This window comes from Alnus glutinosa, chromosome 3 (genome assembly GCF_958979055.1).
Source record: "Alnus glutinosa chromosome 3, dhAlnGlut1.1, whole genome shotgun sequence".
Lineage (NCBI taxonomy): Eukaryota > Viridiplantae > Streptophyta > Magnoliopsida > Fagales > Betulaceae > Alnus > Alnus glutinosa.
The window spans coordinates 7,629,302-7,651,562 of record NC_084888.1 but is presented as its reverse complement, the minus strand read 5'-3'; the positions used below and the strand labels follow the sequence as shown (position 1 = coordinate 7,651,562).

Genomic DNA, 22,261 nt, shown 5'->3' with positions numbered 1-22,261 from the left:
TGTTACTGGGATCATGAGTTGTATTTCTTTGAGCAGTTAGCAATGAAGAAGTGTTATTTTTTGTTTCAAAAAAAAAAAAAAAGAGTATAGAAGACATCTCCCACCAGCACACCCTGACAAAGCTATAGGCTTACCCAATCACTTTCTTTGCAAGCATTCGTGATTTAGAGCTTGGATGCAATCAACTGCATAAACATAGGACATGGTAGGGCATGTCACTTCTCTAAGGGCATGAACATACCATGTCTAAAGAATAATTAAAAATGGGCATGTGTTCTCTTGCTAGTACTTGAAATCTAAAAATCAATATGATTCATACCTTTCACCCAGTGAGAAAATGGACTACATTATGCGGGATCAAACATTTGACAAATAATTTATGCACATTCATTCAAACAAGTCAATATCTTGCTACTTGTTACTATCAAGATGATGGGATCCAAATAGGTGTCGTGTAATTCTTTTAATAGTATAGATTTAATTTTAAATTTTTCATAAAATTGGAGATTTAAATTAAATTTAAACTATTGAAAAGACTATTCATTTTGTTTTTTAGAAAGCCTCTAAATTCAATCCCAAACGGTCATCATGTCCGATAGCTCTACTTTTTTAATTTTAAAATGGAAAAATTTTATTTAACCCCATTTAACTTTCTTCACTTTTACAATTACTTATAAAAGTTTAAAAACTAGTAATTTAGTGTATCAACTTTTTAAAAAAATTCAATTGCACCAATCCGTTAGGATTTTATGTTAAATCACTAAAATACCCTTATTTAAAAAAATTAATTGTAATTTAAAGTTAATTTTGTAATTTTACAAAGCTTATAGAGGTATAATGATTATTTTATTCTTTGACCACTTGATTTAAGCTCAAACTCTAATGCAAGGGATGAGATTATTAAAAATTAAAAGTTCGATATGTTACATTGAGAGTTTTTAAATATTGGGAAGGTGATTATAAATGTGATGAAAGTTTTTTTTTTTTTTTTTGAAGGGAAATGCGATGGAAGTTGAGAGAGGTTAAGTAAAATTTTATCTTTTTATTTTTTATTTTATAAAAAAAAAAAAGAGAAAAAGAAAGAAAGAAAAAAAGAAAACCTCTAATTTCGGAAACAAACAAATTCCAAGCCCCAAACTGTTTTGATTGATTGGGTAGCTGAGCAGAATAATAGGAGAAAACGAAGAAGGAAAGCATGGGGGATAAGAGTCGGACCCTCCCGGTGGATCCAAATTTACCCCGATGGGTCTGCCAGAACTGCCGCCAATCCCTCTGCGTCGTCGGCGTCGATTCTTACGCTGACAAGTTCTTGAATGAGTTCTCGTCTCGCTCCGGTTAGGCTCTTTGAATTCATTTAGCTATTGCGAGCTCGTCTTTTAATCTTGTTGGTCATCTATTTAGTTAATTGGATTTTTTTTTTTTTTTTTTTTTCTTAACGTGTGTGTGCAATTGTTAAAGTTTATGCATACATTTAATTATTTGGGCGAATTGCTTTGATGGCTTGAATTTATTTTAATACCATATGCCTTTGTTGTAGTTGCTTTACTTGTCGTCTTGAGTAGTTGTAGTTTTAGGGTTTGGAATATAATCATTAACAATGTAACCTTTTATGTGTCGTTTGTATTTGTATAACCAGTTCTCATGAGATATCGAATTTCACTGCAAGGTTTGAGCCTGCATTGATTCTTATTTCTGAACTTATTTTAGAATGTAGACTCTGGTTGTGGAGTTTATTTTTTTTATTTTCCTATTTTTTAAGTTGATTGATTATACGATAAATTTAACCTTAATTGTGTGAGCAGCATTTTTGTGCAATCACATTAGGAGTTTACGATAAAGGAGACGAGCCCAAGTTAGCAATACTATGGTGGATAAGTGAAATTAGTGACTTCTTAGTATTTGCCTATTAAGGGAATGGTATCATTGTTCTTGATCAGTATGCTTTGGCAATGAGCATGTGCAGGAATGCAGGGGTCTTCAATTAACGGGGCCAGCAGTGTTTTAGGTTCGACACGTATGGACAACTCTTTTGTTTTGCTACCAAAACAAAAACCCCAGCCACAAGGGATGCCTCCTCGTCCTCGTGGTGGAGCTGGACACCTGGATATTAGCCAGCCTGGGAAGACAATGGAAGAGTCCTTTGTGGTTGTGTATAAGTCTGAGTCTACATCTGATGGAGGTGGGACTCATTTACCATCTGCTGAAGGAGGATCCAATGGTCATTTACAGCCTCACAACTCTGGGTTCCACTCAACTATAACTGTGCTGAAACGTGCATTTGAGATTGCCACAACCCAGACTCAGGTATACTTAATGCAGAGGAACTCGGATAAATCAACAATTTGTTTGAAAATCTGACTATAGTTTTATGTTTGATGCTGCTTTGTGCTTGCTGCTCTGTACTATTGTGTCTGATGCTGCTTTCTGGTTGCTGTTAACATTCACAGGTTGAGCAACCTTTATGCCTTGAATGCATGAGAGTGTTGTCTGATAAACTTGATAAGGAGGTTGAAGATGTGAACAGGGACATTGAAGCATATGAAGCCTGTCTTAAGCGCTTGGAGGGAGAGTCACGTGATGTTCTTAGTGAAGCTGATTTTCTTAAGGAGAAATTGAAGGTGCTTAACTGGCTTTAATCCACTAATCACTTTGTGGTCCTGCTTTTATTTTTGATTAGAGGAAGGTTGTGAGCATCTATTTTAAAAAATTTACCCATCATTGGGTGGTATTGGTTAGCCAATTTGCTTTGAATTTAGTGATGCAATTTATTGATCCTCACATGTATCTATGACATTTGAGCGCATATTCTATTATAAGGCCCTAGAAGAATGCTTATTCCTTTAGGTGGGTGGGGGAAGGGTTTTATAACTTGCGTATGGGAAAGCTAGTTTAATTTTAAAAGCAATAATATGGAGATGATGCAGAGGCAGGAAGCATTTACCACCAAATAATAAAACCGGTGGTTGGTAAGTTATTAGTGCTTAAAAACTTTCCATATTTATTATTTTTATGCCTGCTTCATACTATGGAAGATATTTTACATTAACAAGGCCTGGATACCAGTATGTCTGCAATTTAACTGGATAAAATGATAACAAAGTGGATGTTTTAAAAGGGGTGTAACACCATACATCTTTTATATAAATGTGCTTAAATCGTTGACAATTTTGATAGAATATTGCAAATTTGCAATCTAAGCTAAAAAGGGTCATTCAGTAATTTTTGTTTGGTGTTTAAGATTGAGGAAGAAGAGAGAAAACTTGAAGCAGCAATTGAAGAAACAGAGAAACAGAAGGCTGAAGTAAATGCTGAACTGAAGGAGCTAGATTTAAAATCGAGCCGCTTTAAGGAATTGGAAGAGCGGTATCTTTTCTCCTCATACTGTCTCGTGAAATCTTTTTTTTTTCTTTTCATTTTCCTTGATAAAATAAAAATGTACATCATATTTCTCTCTCTCTCTCTCTCTCTCTCTCTCTCTCTCATTGCTTTTGCTTATTATAATTGCTGTTATATGTGTTTCTGTGTCTTAGGAGACACTTGAAATCCTAAACTCTTCTTTTTGTTTAACTCAATGTGTATCAGGTATTGGCATGAGTACAATAATTTTCAGTTTCAGTTAATTTCACATCAGGTGTGTTTCTGATCCTATTCTTCTGCTAATTTGTATTCCTCCACCAGATCCTCGCCAGTTGGAATCAATTCTCTTGGAATATGATTGTCCTAAACCTTCCAAATTTTGTCATAGAAATTGTATTATTATGTTTTTGTTCCTAATATGTGTTGTAACTAATCCTGTATTAATTGATTCATTAATAATTAAAATTATTATTGTTGTTTATACTACTGTTGCCACTAGTGCTCTCTTTGGTTGGTGGTATTGATATTGATGTCCCTAGATTCTTTGTATTTAGATGGAGGCATGTTGCCAATGGTCCTTGGATCAAATGACATTTTCTCCTTATAAGTAAAAGGTGGAGGGTGAGGTCATGGATTCAATCTTATAGAGAGTGGATTCGTTCATAGTACTGAATCAAATATTTAATTTGACCTTTTTAAGACCATTGTAGTTTAATGTGATAACTCAACTTGGCCTTTTCTGCTGTAACTCATTTATTGTCCTATTCTCTTTTAAAAGGACGTATCTTTATGCTATCTACTTTCTAACAAAGTCTGCCTATTAATATGCTATGTTCTGTGAATGAAAATGTTTTTGGTTGGCAGGAAGAGAGAGATGCAATTCTGGCAAAAATTGAAGTTTCCCAAGCACATTTGGAGTTGTTGAAGCGAACTAATGTGCTCAATGATGCTTTCCCTATCTGTCAGGAAGGAGAATTTGGTACAATTAACAATTTTCGACTTGGACGACTTCCTAAAGTTCCGGTAAGGAATCTAAGCATGTCCTCTTTTCACCACTTGCCTTTTCCTTTTGAGAACTTTTTTTTTGTTCCTGTTTGAAAGTTTGTCCTTCATCTACCTTCTTTATATGTGTATCATAATTGGAAACCAAATCTTATGTTCCTTTTGTTCCACTTGCTTCCTTTTTTAACTATCCACTCAACAAAATCTTGTTTGATGAGATGAAAATATGGCAAGGCCAAGCAAGTGGCCTGAAGACAAGATTGTACCCGCCTCATATTTGACCCCAAGGAATTTCGCTCGATCAGTCTAGTGGGTGGCATTTACAAAATTATTGCTAAGATTCTAGCAAATAGGCTTAAGATGGTGTTGAAGAAGATTATTTGTAAGTCACAAAATGTGTTCATCCAAATTTGGTAAATCCTAGATCCTGTTCTTACTGCTAATGAATGCCTTGATAGTAGAATAAGATTTGGTGAACCGGGTGTTATCTGCAAAATGGACTTAGAAAAAACTTATGATCATGTTAACTGGAATTTTCTAGTGTACATGTTGAGGAGGTGCGGTTTTGGAGGGGAGATAGTGTCCTTGGATAACTCATTGTATTTCCTCGGTGCGTTTCTTGGTTTTGGTGAACAACACTCCCATAGTTTTTTTTAGTAGCTCTCGTTGCCCGAGTCAAGGGGACCTTCTATCTTCTTTGCTGTTTGTCATTGTGATGGAGACGTTGGGTAGGATGATTTTTGCTTCAGTGAGTGAGGGTTTGTTGGCTGGCTTCTCTATGGGGACAAGGAACGTTGGTGGAATTGATATCTTTCTCCTTCTGTTTGTTGATGATACTTTGATTTTCTATAGAGTTGACTTGGATAATCTATGTCATCTACAGTGCTTATTTTTATGTTTTGAAGCTGTTTCAAGCTTGAAGATAAACTTGGCTAAGTCGGAATTGGTTCCCGTGGAAAATATTGATAATGTGGATGGGTTATCTAGTATTTTGGGTTGTGGGGTTTCTTCTTTGCCTTTGAAGTATATTGGTCTCCCGTTGGGGGCCTCCTATAAGTCCAAGCATATTTGGGACGGTGTTATTAAGAAGATAGAGCGTCATTTGGCTAGTTGAAAAATGATATAATTGTGTAAGGGTGGTAGGGTTACTCATCAAGAGCACACTTTTAAATTTACCTATGTACTTCATGTCTCTCTTTCCTCGCCTTGTAGGTGTTGCAAACTGTATTGAGAAGCTTCAATGTGATTTCTTATGGGGTGGGTTAGGTGAAGAGTTCAAATATCGCATGGTTAGCGGTCTAAGGGTTGTTCGCCAATCTATGAGGGAGGGTTAGGGGTTCGAAACTTGTTGATGTTTAGTCATGTTCTCTTAGGAAAATGGCTTTGGCGCTATAGGCTTGAGAGAAAGGCTTGGTGGAGAGTGGTGGTTGACTATAAATTTGGAAGTTCATGAGGTGGGTGGCGTTCGAATGAGCCTTATGGGGTGGATGGGGTAGGGTTATGGAAGAATATTAGGAGGGGTTGGGGGAAGTTTTCAAGTCATACCATATTTGAAGTGGGAGATGGCTCTAAGGTTAGATTCTGACATGATCTATGGTGTGGGGATGTGGCATATAAGAAAGCCTTTCCAGATTTATATGGTATTGCTTGCGCAAAGGATGCTTCTGTTGCGGCTCTCTTGAAGCATTCCGGTGGTTCCATTCAGTAGAACGTGAGCTTTGCTAGAGCAACATTATTGGGAGGTAGATGTCTTTGCCTCGTTCTTCAGAGTGTTGTATATAGTTAGAGCGAGATGGGAAGGTAAAGACAAGTTGTGGTGGGTCCCCTCCAAAAGAGAGTTGTTTGCTGTTAAATCCTTCTACAGTGTCATGGGTTGTAATGATGGTTTTCGTTTCCCATGGCAGAGTGTTTGACGGACCAAGGATCCTTTGAAGGTGACCTTTTTTGCTTGGTCGGCAGCCCTAGGAAAGATACTTACCATGAATAATCTTAGGAAATGGCACGTCATTGTGAATGACATTGATTGGTGCTGCATGTGTAAAAGGAATGAGGAGTTTGTGGTTCATCTTGTTCTTCATTGTGAGGGTGCTTCTTCCATTTGAAATGTTTTCTTCAGTCGATTTGAGTTGTCTTGAGTTATGCCTAGACGAGTAGTCGACTTGTATGCTTGTTGGTGGATTGCCGACAACACTTAGGGTGTTGCTGTGTGGAAGATGGTGTTTTTGTGCCTTTTGTAGTGTTTATAGAGGGAAATGAATGATAGAAGTTATGAAGACATTGGAGGAGGTTAAGTCTTTATTATTCAATACTCTGTATCTTTGGACAATTGCTTTTGTTTTTCCTTTGGTGATTAATTACAATAATTATCTTGTTCTTTTTTCTCCTAACTATGTGTTTTCTCTTGTATACTTCTTATGTACCTTGGAGCGCCTTACACTTTTATTGATATTTCGATTACTTAACAAAAAAAAATTTAGGAAACCTGATGTGGTCGTAATTTATGAAGGCATAATGGATAACATCTGATTTGTTTATGTATCATTGCTTGCCTATAAGTTTGTACTACACTTTTTCCTTTGTCATTATTGGTACATGCCTCAATTGAAATTCTCTTTTCGCACTTATTTCCTATAAATTGATAATTAGGTTTTGGTTATGATTTTTTCCATGTGCTGGAATCATATAGGTTGAGTGGGATGAGATAAATGCTGCTTGGGGCCAAGCCTGCCTTCTCCTTCATACAATGTGTCAATATTTCCGGCCAAAGTTTCAGTATCCTTTATCAAAGGCATCTATGAATTTATGTATTTATTAAGTTGTTAGAAAATAATGTTTTCAGTTCGTAATTGTATATTTTCTTCATTGATGATATTGTTCAAAAGAAAAAAAAGGTTCTTAATTTTTAATTTCTTTTAGTAAGCTCTCATTTAAGTAGGTGATTGCACCTTCCAAAAGTTGAGTCAAAAGGTTAACTGCACTCTTTTGACTTTGTTGGGTGTTTTCTCTTGCATACTTCCCCTTGCGCTCTTTTAGTGAACTGCTTTACTTATAAAAAACAAAACAAAACAAAACATAAAGTTGAGTCAAAATCTATTTCTTTGCCATGCTGGATGCTTGAAATATCTGAGGTATGGTGGAATATTTGTCACCTTTTCTCAATGGGCTATATATATATATATTTTTTTTTTCCAGATTAGTGCACAGGAAAAGAGTGACTAATTTAGTGGATTTAAGGGGTAGTTATGTCACCAACTGCATCTACTTCTAATGACACAGCTTTATCCTATAGTTTTGTAAATTTTATATTCGAATTAGGATAATCTTATTCAAAATCAAAGCAAGTGTTAAAAGGCCTAATCAACTAGCTTAGAACTTTTACAACTGGAATTTTCCTGTTCATATGTATAAATGTTTTCATATATCAAGTTCACAGTTGTGATAATGAAAACTGACGTGCGTGACTTACAAAGGACGCTCTATGTTAGCCCTCAACCAAAGTAGCTTAATGGGGCTGATTTCTGCAAGATATTGTGTACAGTTTGACATGCTAGATATGAAGTCATGGGATGGAAATTTCAATTAACCTGCTTCTGATGTTGAAAAAGCATGGACTTTACAACTTTGTCGTTTAGAAGGTTAAAGTCCCCGCATACTGGGTATTAATGCTTCAGTGCTAGAGTGTGCCTTGTCCAGGAGAACCTATCCTTGAATTGGATTCAATGTAGGACATGGTCATTAATAATCAAATTAGGAAATGCCTTGTTCCTACCAATGGAAATCATTTCAATTTTGAAGCTCTTGTTCATGCTTCCAAAAGAGGATTCTGCAAGCCCTAATAAATTCATACATTCTACATGGCCATATATTTCCAGTAGTATTGTCTCTGAAATGACTAAGTGACGTATCCTTAATTCATCTATTTTTAGATATCGAATTAAAATTATTCCTATGGGGAGCTATCCTCGAATTATGGACAGCAGCAACACTACTTATGAGCTGTAAGTGTATACTACTCCCTTGATATTGATTGGAGTTTACTGGTCTCTTTAACATGTTGCAATAAGTGCAATTCAATATTAAAAGAGCACCAGCATCACTAACCTGCAGTACATTGTCCAGAAAGTGGGGATTTGATCTACCATTTTGTCTGTTCCTACAAATTTTGACTGGCCTGGTTATTTCTATTCCTTTGTTTGTTCCTGTTCGATACAACCTATTCTTACTTGTAAAAAGGACTCGTGGACCTGTGGCTCGTGACTTTCCCTTTGAGTGAAGGCAGCATTGATTCTCAAGTCGAGGGCGCTTCTTTGAAGCGCCTGTGAAATGATTATAACCAATGTTTCCATTTGATTCTTTTTTACAAAAAGCTGAGATATGGGAGAAATCCTGTGTAGCTGTAAGAAAATATATTTGATACTTAGAGCATATATGTGGTTCACGTTTCAGTTTCACATGGTGTCTCCTCTTATCTATTCATGGTCTTAACTGATGTGGGTATCTCTTAGGTTTGGTCCTGTGAACTTGTTTTGGAGCACTCGCTATGACAAAGCAATGACACTGTTTGCGACATGTCTCAAGGACTTTGCCGAGTTTGCACATTCTAAGGATGGGGAAAACAATATACCTCCTGACAAACAATTCAAGTTGCCCTATAAGTAAGTCTTCTTGTCTTAATCTATGTTATTCCATTTGTTCATTAACTTCATTGGACTATATATAATTGTGAATATATCTTCATAAATGCACCTGAAAGAGGAGTGGCATTCATATTTAATTTTCTTATTTGCTGTGTTACTTGCTTTTATATCATCAAGTCTTAAGCTTTCTGGAGGTTAGCAGTTGGGAGAGATTATGATTGTGTATGAAACTTGGGATCCAGGGAGGGGGAGGGGATGGAAGCTGAAATTCTGGCTTTTGAAGGGAGGATGTTCCAAGAAATTTTCCATAGAAGTTGTTTAAGCCTCTCATTTAGGTTCAACTTCCATAGGGCCTTCCAATCTTTTTTTGACAACTAAAGTATATTTCAAAAAAAAAAAAAGGGCAGAGGGGCGCAGCCCACAGTACACAGGATGTATACATGATACCCCTAATTCAAAGAGAAAGAAGAGCACATATCTAAAAAATCAGAATAAGAACACTCAGACATATACTGTATCGTCACTCTCTACATAAACAAGGTTTGTATCACCAACTTCTTCTAGTTAATCAAACCAGTCTCACAATCTTCAAAACTACATGCATTTTGTTCCTTCCATAGACACCACATCAAACACAACAGAGCCATTCTCCAAATTGGCATCAACAACCGGTTGCCCCTTTGCTCCCTCCAACTCCTCAACATCTCTTTTACTGATCGCTGCATTACCCACACAACACCAAATAGTTGCAAGATCGTGCTCCACAATTATGTAGCAACCATACAATACAGAAACAAATGATCAATGGACTCTCCACCAGTCTTAATACATATAGCACCACTCCATCACAATAATATTCATCTTGCGTAAATTATCTAAAGTTAGAATTTTTCCTAAAGTTGCCGTCCTCACAAAGAAAGCTACTTTTGAAGGAACTTTAACTTTCCAAAGACTCTTCCACGGAAAAGAAGACTGTATAGGACTAGATAATACCTTATAGTAAGACTTCAATTCAAATGATTTCCTTCCCCGTTGGAATCCAACAAATTTTATCCTCTCCTTCACACCTTACTTTAAGAGAATACAACATCTCAACAAATCTGGAAACCACTTCCACCTCCCAATCATGTACAAGTCGAGTAAACAAAATATTCCACAAAATATTACCATTTTGTCTCTCCATATTCTCCTCCACCGATGTATCCTTACTACACGCAATAGTATACAATTCTGGAAAAATAAGCTTTAAAGGTAGATCCCCACACCACACATCATGCCAAAACAAGATTAAAGAACCATCTCCGACCTCATATATCACATGAGCTGCAAAAGCATCCCAACTTCTCCTAATACATTTCCAAACTCCCACTTCAAAAGAACCCCCAACCTCCTTTGAACACCAACCACTCCTCACACTCCCATATTTAATATCCACCACCTTTCTCTAAAGAACATCCATTTCCACAGCAAACCACCATAGCCACTTACCCAGCAAAACTCTATTAAACTAAATCATATTTCTTACTCCTAACCCCCTCGAAACCTTTGATGAACAAATCGTAGACCAAACCAAGTGGAATTTAAACTCATCTCCAATACCTCCCCAAAGGAAATCCCTCTGAAGTTTTTCCAAACGACTAGCCACTCCCATTGGAATAGGGAAGAGATACAAAATATGCTGGTAAATTTGAAAGAGTACTATTAATCAATGTTAACCTCACACCCTTTGATAAATACAATCTCTTCCGCCCCGCTAATATATTTTCCATCTTCTCAATAATGCTATTCCAAATATTAGAATCTTTATACTTAGGACCTAAGGGAAGACCCAAATACCATGTAGGAAGCGAAGCCACACCGCACCCAAGAATGTTAGCCAACTCCTCCACATCCCCTACGTCACCTACAGGAACAGTCTCGGATTTAGACATTGATTTTCAGCCTCGAAACCGCTTCAAAACATAGCAGCAAACAAGATCTCGAAATTGTTCGATTTGGAGTTACATTCTTACTTTATTTGGGGTAGTGTGGGTTATGCCACAATCGGTGCTGGAGTTGTTGACTAGTTGAGGAGCGTCGTTTGGGTATGGTCCCGCTAAAGAAGTTTGGCGGTTAATTCTATTGTGTTTAATGTGGTGTATTTGGCGGGAGCAGAATGCGCGGCTATTTGAAGATGTAGAAACATCAATGGTGGAGTTACGGAAGCGTTTGCTCAATATGTTATATATTTGGATAATGTCCCATCATTCCTTGAATGTCCTTACTTTTTGGAGACTTTTTAAATTTATTCTCTGTTTGTTCTTTTTAGGGGCACTCTTGTATACTCCTTGTGTATTAGGGTTGCGCCCCTCTGCGCTTTTTGATAAAATGAAATTACTTATCAAAAAAAGAGAATGAGAAACAATCTTCCCCAACACTGACTTCAATTTGTTTGCTAGAACCTTTGAAATTATTTTGTACATTCCACCTATTAAACTTATAGGTCGAAAATCCTTGATTTCCAATGCTCCGACTTTCTTTGGAATCAGCAAAACAAAAGTAGCATGTAGACTCTTCTCGAATTTTCCACTGTTATGAAATTCCTTTAGCACCTCAATAATATCAACCTTTAAAACCTCCCAACACTTTTGAAAAAATGTCATGGTAAATTCATCAGGACCTAGGGCCTTATTGCCTTTGAAATTTCGTACTACCTCCAAAATTTCATCTTCCTCGAACTCTCGTTCAATCCATATTCTTTCCCCATCATCAATGGAAAGAAAAGATAAATCATCTGCCTTTAGTATCCATTGATATCGCTCACAGTACAGCTTTTTATAGAAATCCACAATGTGATCCTGAATAACTGTTGTCTCATCAGTCAGATGTCCATCCACCACTAGTATCTCAATCAAATTATGTCTTCTGTGTGAATTTGCCAACCGATAGAAGAACTTCGTATTATTGTCACCCTCTTTTAACCACAATACCATTGATTTTTGTCTCAAACTAACTTTTTCCAAGATAAATACTCCGCTATAAACTTCTAGAATAGTCTTATCTTTTGATATTTTCTTCTTCAGATAACGGTCTTTCCTCAGCAATCATATCCAGCTCACTCAGACCTTTCTCCATTTCCTTTTTTTGCACCCCTACATTCCCAAACCCCACCTCATTCCATTTTTTCAGGTCAACTTTCAATGCTTTTAACTTTCGGGCGAATACATAACTTGGCTTACCTTGATAAATGTAGGATCCCCATCACCTCTTCACTTGTTTCTCAAAACCTTCCCCTTGCAACCACATATTTTCAAATTTAAACGACCCCCTACTCTGTCTTCCCACTCCACAATCCAATAACAATGGATAATGATCCGAAAGTGGTCGAGAGAGGTGTCTTTGAGAGGCCTTTGGAAACTTTTCCTCCCATTCTGTAGAGGGCAAGAACCGATCAATTTTGGACCAAGCACGAAAATTAGACCACGTGGATCTCCCCCCGACCATTGGAATATCAATGAGACCCTGTTCAAAAATAAAATCAAAGAAATCCACCATTGCTTGTGATGACCTTGCTTCCCCTCCTTTTTCGCACGGAGACCGAACTATGTTAAAATTCTCCCCCATACACCAAGGCAACTCCCATATATTCATCGAACCAGCCAGCTCATCCCAAAGCCCTCTTCTTTTCCCATCGTCATTAGGCCCATAAACACCTGCAAACGCCCAATCAAAATTCTCCATCACACTTCGGAACACATGCTACCACTTAGCTCCCCACACACTCCTCAACCTTCTCTATCACTCTCTTGTCCCACATTAACAAGACACCTCTTGATGCCCCTCTCGAACCCAAATACACCCAATCCACATGAATACACCTCCAAACATTACGAACCACCTCCCTACTACTAACCTCCATTTTAGTCCCTTGCACACACACAATATCAGCCTTCCATTCCCTCAACAACCTTCTCATCTTCATTCTTTTCTCGAGCTCATTCATGATGGGAAAGGAGGTTGGTCGTCTAGGCTGGCTAGAAAGGGGAGGGTTGATAATTGTTAATTATGAAGCCCAAGATAATCTCTTGGAATGTGCGAGGCATGAACGAGAAAAAAACGAAGTTTAGGAGGTTGTTGAGGGAATGGAAGGCAGATATTGTGCGCTTGCAAGAGACTAAAATGGAGGTAATTAGTGTGGAGGTGGTTCATAGTGTTTCGGGTTGTATTCATGTAGATTGGGTATATTTGAGTTCAAGAGGGGCATCGAGAGGTATCTTGTTAATGTGGATAGGAGAGTGGTCAAGAAGATTGAGTGTGTGGGGAGATATGTGGTAGCATGTGCGCTCCGTAGTGTGACTGCGAATTTTGATTGGGCATTTGCAGGTGTTTATGGGCCCAATAATGATCGTGAAAGAAGAGGGCTTTGGGATGAGCTGGCTGGTTTGATGAATATATGGGAGATGCCTTGGTGTATTTTTTTTGGGGGGGATGTTGGGGGGGGGGGGGGGGGGTGAGCGAGATCATCACAGGCAATGGTGGAGTTTTCTGATTTTATTTTTGAACAGGGTCTCATGGATATTCCAATGGTCGGGTGGAGATCCATGTGGTCCAATTGTTGTGCTTGGCCCAGAATTGATCGGTTCTTGCTCTCTACAGAATGGGAGGAATATTTTCCAGAGGTTTTTCAAAAATGTCTTCCTCGTCTACTTTCGGATCATTATCCATTGTTATTGGATTGCGGAGTAGGGAGATGGAATAGGGGGTCATTTAAATTTGAAAATATGTGGTTGCAAGTGGAAGGTTTTGAGAAGCAGGTTAAGAGGTGGTGGGGATCCTACATTTATGAAGGTACGTTAAGTTATGTGTTCGCCCGAAAGTTGAAAGCATTGAAAGTTGACCTGAAAAAAATGGAATGAGGAGGTGTTGGGAATGTTGAGGTGCTAAAAAAGGAAATGGAGAAGGGTTTGAGTGAGCGGATATGATTTTAGAGGAGAGACCGTTATCAGTTGATGAAAATATCAAGAGAGAAGAATACTCTAGAAGTTTAGAGCAAAGTATTTATCTTGAAAAAGTTAGTTAGAGACAAAAATCAAAGGCATTGTGGTTAAAAGATGGTGATAATAATGCGAAATTCTTCCATCGGTTGGCAAATTCGCACAAGAGACATAATTCGATTGAGTCACTAATGGTGGATGGACATTTGACTGACGAGTCAACAGTTATTCAGGATCACATTGTGGATTTCTATAAAAAATTGTACTGTGAGCTATATCAATAGAGACCAAGGGCAGATGATTTATTTTTTCTTTCTATTGATAATGGGGAAAGAATATGGATGGAACGAGAGTTTGAGGAAGGTGAGGTTTAGGAGGTAGTACAAAATTTCAAAGGCGATAAGGTCCTAGGCCCTGATGGCTTTACTATGACATTTTTCCAAAAATGTTGGGAGCTTTTAAAAGTTGATATTATTGCGATTCTGAAGGAATTTCATAACAATGGAAAAATCGAGAAGAGTTTAAATGCTACTTTTGTTTTGCTTATTCCGAAGAAAGCCGGAGCAGTGGAACTCAATGATTTTCGACCTATAAGTTTGATAGGTGGAATGTACAAAATCATTTCGAATGTTTTGGCGAACAGGTTGAGTCAGTGTTGGGGAAGATTGTTTCTCACTCACAGACTACCTTCATCAAGGGGGGACAAATCTTGGACTCTGTATTGGTGGCTAATGAATGCTTGGATAGCCAGCTTCACTTTGGAATACCAAGTATTATTTGCAAATTTGATTTGGAGAAGGCCTATGAACATGTAAATTGAGAGTCTTTGCTTTATTTGTTGGAGAGATGTGGTTTTGGGGAGAGATGGCGAGGTTGGATTGCTTATATCTCAATTGTCTATTTCTCTATCATCGTTAAGGGGTTGCCATTGAGGTTTTTTAGTAGTTCACGAGGTCTACGACAAGGGGATCCTTTGTCTCCTTTATTGTTTGTGTTGGTGATGGAGGTTTTAAGTCGGTCGGATGTTGTCTACAACAGAGGAAAGCGGCCAACTCTCTAGATTCTTTGTGGGATCGAGATATCAAGAGGCTATGATTGTGTCTCATTTATTATTTGTAGATGATACCTTGATCTTTTGTGAGCCTAATGCCGAACAATTCCGTAATTTGAGATGCTTGTTGCTATGTTTTGAAGCAGTTTCGGGGCTGAAAATCAACTTGTCGAAATTCGAGATTGTTCCTATAGGTGATGTAGGGGATGTGGAGGAGTTGACGAGCATTCTTGGTTGTGGTGTGGCTTCGCTTCCTATTAAGTATTTGGGTCTTCCTTTGGGTACTAAGTATAAGGATTCTAATATTTGGATGAGCATTATTGAGAAGATGGAAAATCGATTGGCGGGTTGGAAGAGATTGTATTTATCAAAGGGTGGGAGGCTAACATTGATCAATAGTACTTTTTCGAATTTACCAACATATATTTTGTCCCTCTTCCCTATTCCTGTGGGAGTGGCTAATCGCTAGGAAAAACTTCAGAGAGATTTCCTTTGGGAAGGTATAGAGATGAGTTTAAATTCCATTTGGTTAAGTGGTCTACGATTTGTTCATTGAAGGTTTCGGGGTGGTTAGGAGTAAGAAATATGATTCTGTGTAATAAAGCCTTGCTAGGTAAGTGGCTATGACGGTTTGCTATGGAAATAGATGCTCTTTCGAAAAAGGTGGTGGATATTAAATATGCTAACATGAGGAGTGGTTGGTGTTCTAAGTAGGTTGGGGGTCCTTTTCGAGTAGGAGTGTGGAAATGTATTAGGAGGGGTTGGGTTGCTTTTGCAGCTCATGTGAGACATGAGGTCAGAGATGGATCTAGATTCTTGTTGTGTGGAGATTTACCTTTAAAGCTTCTTTTTCCAGAATTGTTTACTATTGCATGTGGTAAAGATACATGGGTGGTGGAGAATATGCAATAACAAAATGGTAACATTCTGCGGAATATTTTGTTTACTTGACCTGTATATGATTGGGAGGTGGAAGTGGTCTCTAGATTTTTTGAGATGTATTCTTTTAAAGTAAGGTATGAAGGAGAGTATAAAATTTGTTGGATTCATTTGAGAAGGAAATGATTTGAAGTGAAGTCTTACTATAAAGTATCATCTATTCCTATTCATTCTTCTTTTCCTTGGAAGAGTAATTGGAAAGTCAAGGTTCCTCCAAGAGTGGCTTTCTTTATGTGGATGACGACTTTAGGAAAAATTCTAACTTTGGATAATTTACGCAAAAGGAATATTATTGTGATGGAGTGGTGCTATATGTATTAAGACTGGTGGAGAGTCCATTGATCATTTGTTTCTGCATTATATGATTGCTACATAATTGTGGAGCACGATCTTGCAACTATTTGGTGTTGTGTGGGTAATGCCGCGATCAGTAAAAGAGATGTTGAGGAGTTGGAGGAGACAAAAGGGCAACCGTTTGTTGGTGCCGATTTGGAGAATGGCTAGTTGTGTTTGATGTGGTGTCTATGGAAGGAACGGAATGCACGCAGTTTTGAAGATTGTGAGACTGATTCGCTTAATTTAAAGAAGTTGGTGATACAAACCTTGTTTACGTAGAGAGTGACGCTACATTCTATGCATGATTGTTCTTTTTTTAATTTTTTAGATTTGTGTTCTCTCTCTTTGGATTATGGGTATCATGTATACTTTAGATTGCATTCCTTTGCGCTTTTTTGAAATATACTTATCAAAAAAATATTGGATTTGAATAAATAATGCATAGTGGCATAAAAATCCAGATTGATTGAGAAATTTGTCATATAGTTGGGGAAAAGCTAACAAGAAGTGTGATGTTAGCATGAGAGAAGTCAAGAACAAGTTCCAGGGGAGCAAGGTGCTAGGATATTGGTAGCTAATTAATTGCGTTAAATAACTTGAAAAATTTGCAGATAGGCAATATTTTTCAACAAATGTAAAATCAATTTTGTTACGCATGGTGATGCACACACTTGATATATATTATTGATTAATTTTTTTCTTTTTATTTATCTCTATTGCACTCCGCATGCCTCTATTAATTATGGGCTAATCAGGATTGAGAACGACAAAGTGGGAAACTATTCCATCACGCAAAGCTTCAACAAGCAAGAAAACTGGACCAAAGCTCTCAAGTACACCCTCTGTGATTTGAAATGGGCTCTCTTCTGGTTTATAGGGAATACCAACTTCCAGCCTCTTTCCTCAGCGCCTTCGCATGCTGAAGTTCCAGATGTAGGTTCTTTGTACTTAAAGCATGGTACTGAATCTTGAAACTCTTCACAAAATGAAATTTATAACGACACTGACTTGTAAATTAATCTTGTGCAGTTTAAAAATCGTTAGTTCTTTGTTTTGTTATGAACTCGTATGGAATATACAAACAAGGGAAGTTTCTATTTTATTTTGTAAATATTTTAGGATACAATAGATTGAAAGATATATAATAGACTGATGGTCCATCTTAAACCCACTACTGCAGTATTTTGCTGAAACGTAATATTGGTCAAGAATCAAGATGCTCCCAGTAGTGCTATTTATGGCACTCTGAAACTCATCTATGGATACTCCTGATATCAAAGCTGTAATAGATGGGGTTTTCATAGGGGAAAAAAAAAAAGGCTGTAATAGATGGGGTTATTATAACTCATTTTCCGAAAAAAAAAATTGGTATCATATCTTATTGATTAATGATTCAACATCATCCAAACATACAACTTTTCACCACATTGCCTATGTGGCAAAGTGGTCATTCATCTTAATTTATTTTAAAAAAAAATAATAAAAAAAAAAACTCAAAAAGTAGTGGAGGACCACCTTGCCACATAGGCAATGTGGTGAAAAGTTGTATCTTTTGGTGGTGGTGAATCATTACTCTTTTCTAATTTTATCTCACAGAGTTAAACCTCAAAATTCGCGCAGCAAATAAGAATTAAATTTTGATTTTAAAAATCGTACACTTAAACGGACCAAATTCAAATTAGCAATCTTAAAACTATGAGGTTGATACAATTGATACTTCAGAGAACAAAAGTTTTCTTTTGAACTGGGTTCGAGACGGTTTTAAACCGTCTAGAAATGCAAAAAAACCGTCTGGAATCAATTCCAGACGGTTTAAAACCGTCTAGAATATAGCGTCGCTAAATAAATTTCTAGACGGTTTGGGCCAAACCGTCTGCAATTACAGACGGTTTGACCCAAACCGTCAGGAACCAATTATGGACGGTTTTGGGCAGAACCGTCCACAAAAATTCTGGACGGTTTTGCCCAAAACCGTCCAAAACCTGTTTTTTTTTTTTTTTAATTATAATTAATTGTTATTTTTGTCCAGCGGTCAAGCTTCTACGTTCTCTACCGGAGTCCAGAAATTTCCACCGAAACTCGATCAGCTCCGATCACCACCATCGAGCCGTTCAGCCGCACCAAAATCTGCTACAAGCTAGCTAATCGACGTCTTCCTCTGTTTCTCTTCCACAGCCACAGCCAACCACTCCCCTTTCACAAATCAACCAAAAAATATATATCTTAAACAATAAAAAAAAAAAGAAGCAAACCCCGTCACCGAAACCCACCCCAATCACCAATCACCGAAACCCATAACAATCACCGAAACCCACCCCAATCACCAACCCATCAGCTCCAACCCACAACGACCCAGAGCCGGTTTCGGCCGATCAGCCCGGAAACCCCGATCAACTTCCTCTGCTGCCTTCTCCGATCGGCGATATTCCTCCAAGCTTCGAACACCAAGTGGAAGAATGAGCTCGAGAAGCGGATCTCGGCGATCCTGGAGCACGTGACCGTCGACGACCTCCTGGTGCTCTCTTTCACCTACGACGGAGAGAGGCTGTTCGACCTGGAGAGCGTGAGGAGAATCATCTCGGGATTCGCGGAGAAGGAGAAGAGCGTGGCCGTATTTAACGCCGGTGATTTCAGAGAGCACTGCTCCACTGTGATGCAGAGAGACGAGAGAGAGAGAAGAGAGATTTAGGGAGAAGAGAGTTTTGGGGGAATAAGAAGACCGAGAGATCAGAGAGAGAGAGAGAGATCGAGATCGATGGTTAAATCTGACGGACGTGGTGAAATAGGAGATATCACGCGGATTAATGACATGGCGTGGGACAAAAAAATTTTAGACGGTTTGGTAAAAACCGTCTATAAAATTCCAGACGGTTTTAACTAAACCGTCTGGAAATAAAATTTACCGACGGTTTTAAAAAAACCGCCTATAAATTTATAGACGGTTTTTATAAAACCGTCTGGAAATTTTCATTTCCAAACGGTTTAGTTAAAACCGTCTGGAATTTTATAGACTGGAAATTTTCATTTCCAGACGGTTTAGTTAAAACCGTCTGGAATTTTATAGACGGTTTAATCAAACCGTCCATAATAAATTTTTTCCAGACGGTTTCAAAAAAACCGTCTGCAAATTTTATTTTCTAGACGGTTTTAGAAACCGTCTAGAAAAAAACCGTCCATAAATATCTTTTTTTTTGTAGTGGGTAGTGTATTAAATTGATTATGCCCTTAGAACAAGTGATTTTTATGTGCATTTTTGAAAATGCATGCATGTGAAAATCACATATTCTGATAAAAATTAAAAATGCAAATTGCAGGTAAGAAACATATAATTTTTTAAGGGCAAATATAAATTTAAAATTCTTCAACTTAGTTTGGAGGAAAATTGTGTCGCTTGAAATCAAACTTTGGGGTTTATCAAATAACTATCCTTCAATTTTTTTTTTTTTTTTTTTTTTTTTTTGGCACTTCAAATCAAATCTATACATAAGTTGGATTGTTGCCTCTATAAAGGACGGACGCGGGGGTCGGGGGAGTCCCCAAGTCTTTTTGATTTTAAGGTTGTTTTTAGCACACTTCAAGTGCATTTAGACGTTGTAATTAGTTAATATTTCATAGAAATACTATTATTAGTATTGCTAGCCTTTGCTTTAATAATCTATCCTCTTTTATAAAACGTGTTTTCAAGAGAATATTTTCATCTACTTAGGGTGCGTTTGGGATTGCGATTTCGTAGACAATAAGTGCGATTTTAAACCAAATCGTAGAACATAGATCGTTTGGGAACTGCGTTTTTAAAAATTGAGATTTGAAAACGCAGAAAATCTGCTTTTTCAAATCGCAGATAAGATGATGCTTTTTTAAAAACGCAGAATTTTAAAGGTAAATTTGCGATTTTAAAGGCCAAACTGCGATTTTGCCAAACGCTTAACTGCGTTTTTAAAAATCACTTTTTTCAAATCGCACATTTTAAAATCGTTATTTTAAATCACATTTTTTGAAATCGCAAACCCAAACGGACCCTTAGTTTCTTGATTGAAGAATTAATTTTCTAAAAAAAAGAAAAGAAAAAGCCTTTATAATTCCTTTGCCTCTCTAAACCAAGTGGGTATCTACTTTCACAGAAAAAGGCAAAAAAATATTAAAAAATATTTATTTATTTTTTGGATAGTTATTTATTAATGCCAAAAATCTTCATTTAGTGTGAGTGTAACGTGATCCTCGGACTATTTATCATTTGCTATGTACGTGGCGGATCCTATATATGCTACAAATATTTTATGGATTCTCGTTGTTCTTTACCAATCAACATTTTCCTTAAAAAAAAAAATTGAGGAAATTATCATTCACAAAAAAAACCTTAATAGCTCGCATATTCTTAGGGACAATGTACAAGAAGTCATAGGAGATTTTAGTTTAGAATTATATCCAACCTCCTTAGATAAACCCCTCGATTGTGTCCCCGACTCTTATGAATAATCTACTAAATTGGTTCATAGACTTTTGAGTAATGCTATATATATCACACCACTATCTAATTATGCTGACACGACATTGACAATCAATCCTTCAATTAACTCTTGTTAAAAAAAAAAGAATGGGTCAATAATGAATGAACAATATCACGTTAGCACAATAAAATAATGTTGAGAAAGTTGCATGATATATAATATTACTTTATACTTTTATCATGTGAATCGTATGCAACATCTAAATACAACCTCCAAATCATAACACACGTTTTTGAGGTAATTAAGCATTGTGGTGGTAGATTATAATATTAACGTAGTGAATTTGAACACGGAAGCAGGATCTAATATCGAACAGAAAATCATGACAGTTGCATGCCAAGAGAGAGAGAGAGAGAGGGAGAGAGACATTGAAGAAGAAAAGGCATCGCAGCAGCAGCTATAAATTGGATGGTTCCTGATTCACAAGTATCATCATCATTCAATTCACAAGAATATCGATCAGCCATGAGTCGAGTAGGTGTCTTAGCCGTTGTCTTATTATTTTCAGGGTTAGCAGCCGTGAATGCATGTAATAATGCAAAGAACGTCGACAATGCAACTTCTTGCACTGAAGTTGCCAAAGATCTTGCCCCCTGCCTCACTTTCATACAAGGTAAACAGAACAAGCCATCTCAGAAGTGTTGCGACGGTGCTAAGCTGTTGAATAACGCCGCCGAAACCCAACCAGATCGACAAGATATATGCGAGTGCATTAAGACAGCTCTGTCGGCTGCTGGAAATGTTAATACATCTCGCATACCTCTCATTGTCAAGGATTGTAAGCTGTCCGTCAAACTCCCTCCTATTGGCCCCAAAACCGACTGCTCCAAGTAATAATTATATAATACTCACTGTCTCTCTTTTTTATTTGTATTTTTTTTTATCGAGTTCTCTAATTTGGAGGTACTAATTCTTCTTTTCTTTTCTTTTTTTTCCTTTTAATTTTTACGCAGGGTAAGTTGGGAACTCATCACCATGGAGGGTGATCTTATTTATTAATTATGCAGGGCGCCAATAAATAGGAGATATTAACACGTACACGTACGTTGACTCCTATCAAGAGTTAAATTGCTTGAGTTCATAAATCCCTGTGATCTATTGATTAGTCATAATGCAAAATAATACATACCCTGATGGTATTTATCAGATGTAATTTTCTTCTTCTTTTTTATATTTTTTTTATATATATTGAAAGAACAACTCTCAATGTTGTTACATATGTGCTCATAGACATATCAAAATTATTAAACAAAAAGAGCCTTCAAAGTTCTAATTTCTTGAATTTAGAATTGTTACGGCGACCTTTGGTTTAGGAAAAAGTTGAAGTAATGCTATTTAATAAATTTTTATACGAGTATTATACAATTGGATGACATGACAATAAAAATAAGCCTTTGAATCAACACTTCAAAAAAAAAAGAAAAAAAGAGGGAGTTGTAATTAACCCTAATTACATAG

General features: G+C 37.1%; 2 protein-coding genes across 2 annotated transcripts; both read left to right on the top strand.

Moving 5' to 3' along the window:
- The first annotated feature begins 1,126 nt into the window (after positions 1-1,126).
- LOC133864220 (beclin-1-like protein) lies at positions 1,127-17,466 on the top strand. Its single transcript, XM_062300497.1, has 10 exons — positions 1,127-1,334; positions 1,964-2,304; positions 2,448-2,618; positions 3,239-3,363; positions 3,583-3,631; positions 4,222-4,380; positions 7,046-7,131; positions 8,286-8,357; positions 8,865-9,014; positions 17,051-17,466. Exons 1-10 carry the CDS (start codon positions 1,196-1,198, stop codon positions 17,265-17,267), a joined length of 1,509 nt encoding a protein of 502 aa, XP_062156481.1. The 5' UTR covers positions 1,127-1,195; the 3' UTR covers positions 17,268-17,466.
- A 3,662-nt stretch (positions 17,467-21,128) lies between these two features.
- LOC133862260 (non-specific lipid-transfer protein 3-like) lies at positions 21,129-21,948 on the top strand. Its single transcript, XM_062298032.1, has 2 exons — positions 21,129-21,633; positions 21,757-21,948. Exons 1-2 carry the CDS (start codon positions 21,212-21,214, stop codon positions 21,800-21,802), a joined length of 468 nt encoding a protein of 155 aa, XP_062154016.1. The 5' UTR covers positions 21,129-21,211; the 3' UTR covers positions 21,803-21,948.
- Positions 21,949-22,261: the final 313 nt, after the last annotated feature.

What these genes read in the sequence shown, in the direction of transcription:
- LOC133864220 (XM_062300497.1), top strand. Translation starts at nt 1,196, where the DNA reads ATGGGGGATAAGAGTCGGACCCTCCCGGTGGATCCAAATTTACCCCGA. An exon ending in TTCAGTTAATTTCACATCAG is followed by an intron (nt 3,632 to 4,221) that starts GTGTGTTTCTGA and finishes TTTGGTTGGCAG; the next exon opens with GAAGAGAGAGATGCAATTCT. An exon ending in CAATTCAAGTTGCCCTATAA is followed by an intron (nt 9,015 to 17,050) that starts GTAAGTCTTCTT and finishes TGGGCTAATCAG; the next exon opens with GATTGAGAACGACAAAGTGG.
- LOC133862260 (XM_062298032.1), top strand. Translation starts at nt 21,212, where the DNA reads ATGGTTCCTGATTCACAAGTATCATCATCATTCAATTCACAAGAATAT. An exon ending in CCCAAAACCGACTGCTCCAA is followed by an intron (nt 21,634 to 21,756) that starts GTAATAATTATA and finishes ATTTTTACGCAG; the next exon opens with GGTAAGTTGGGAACTCATCA.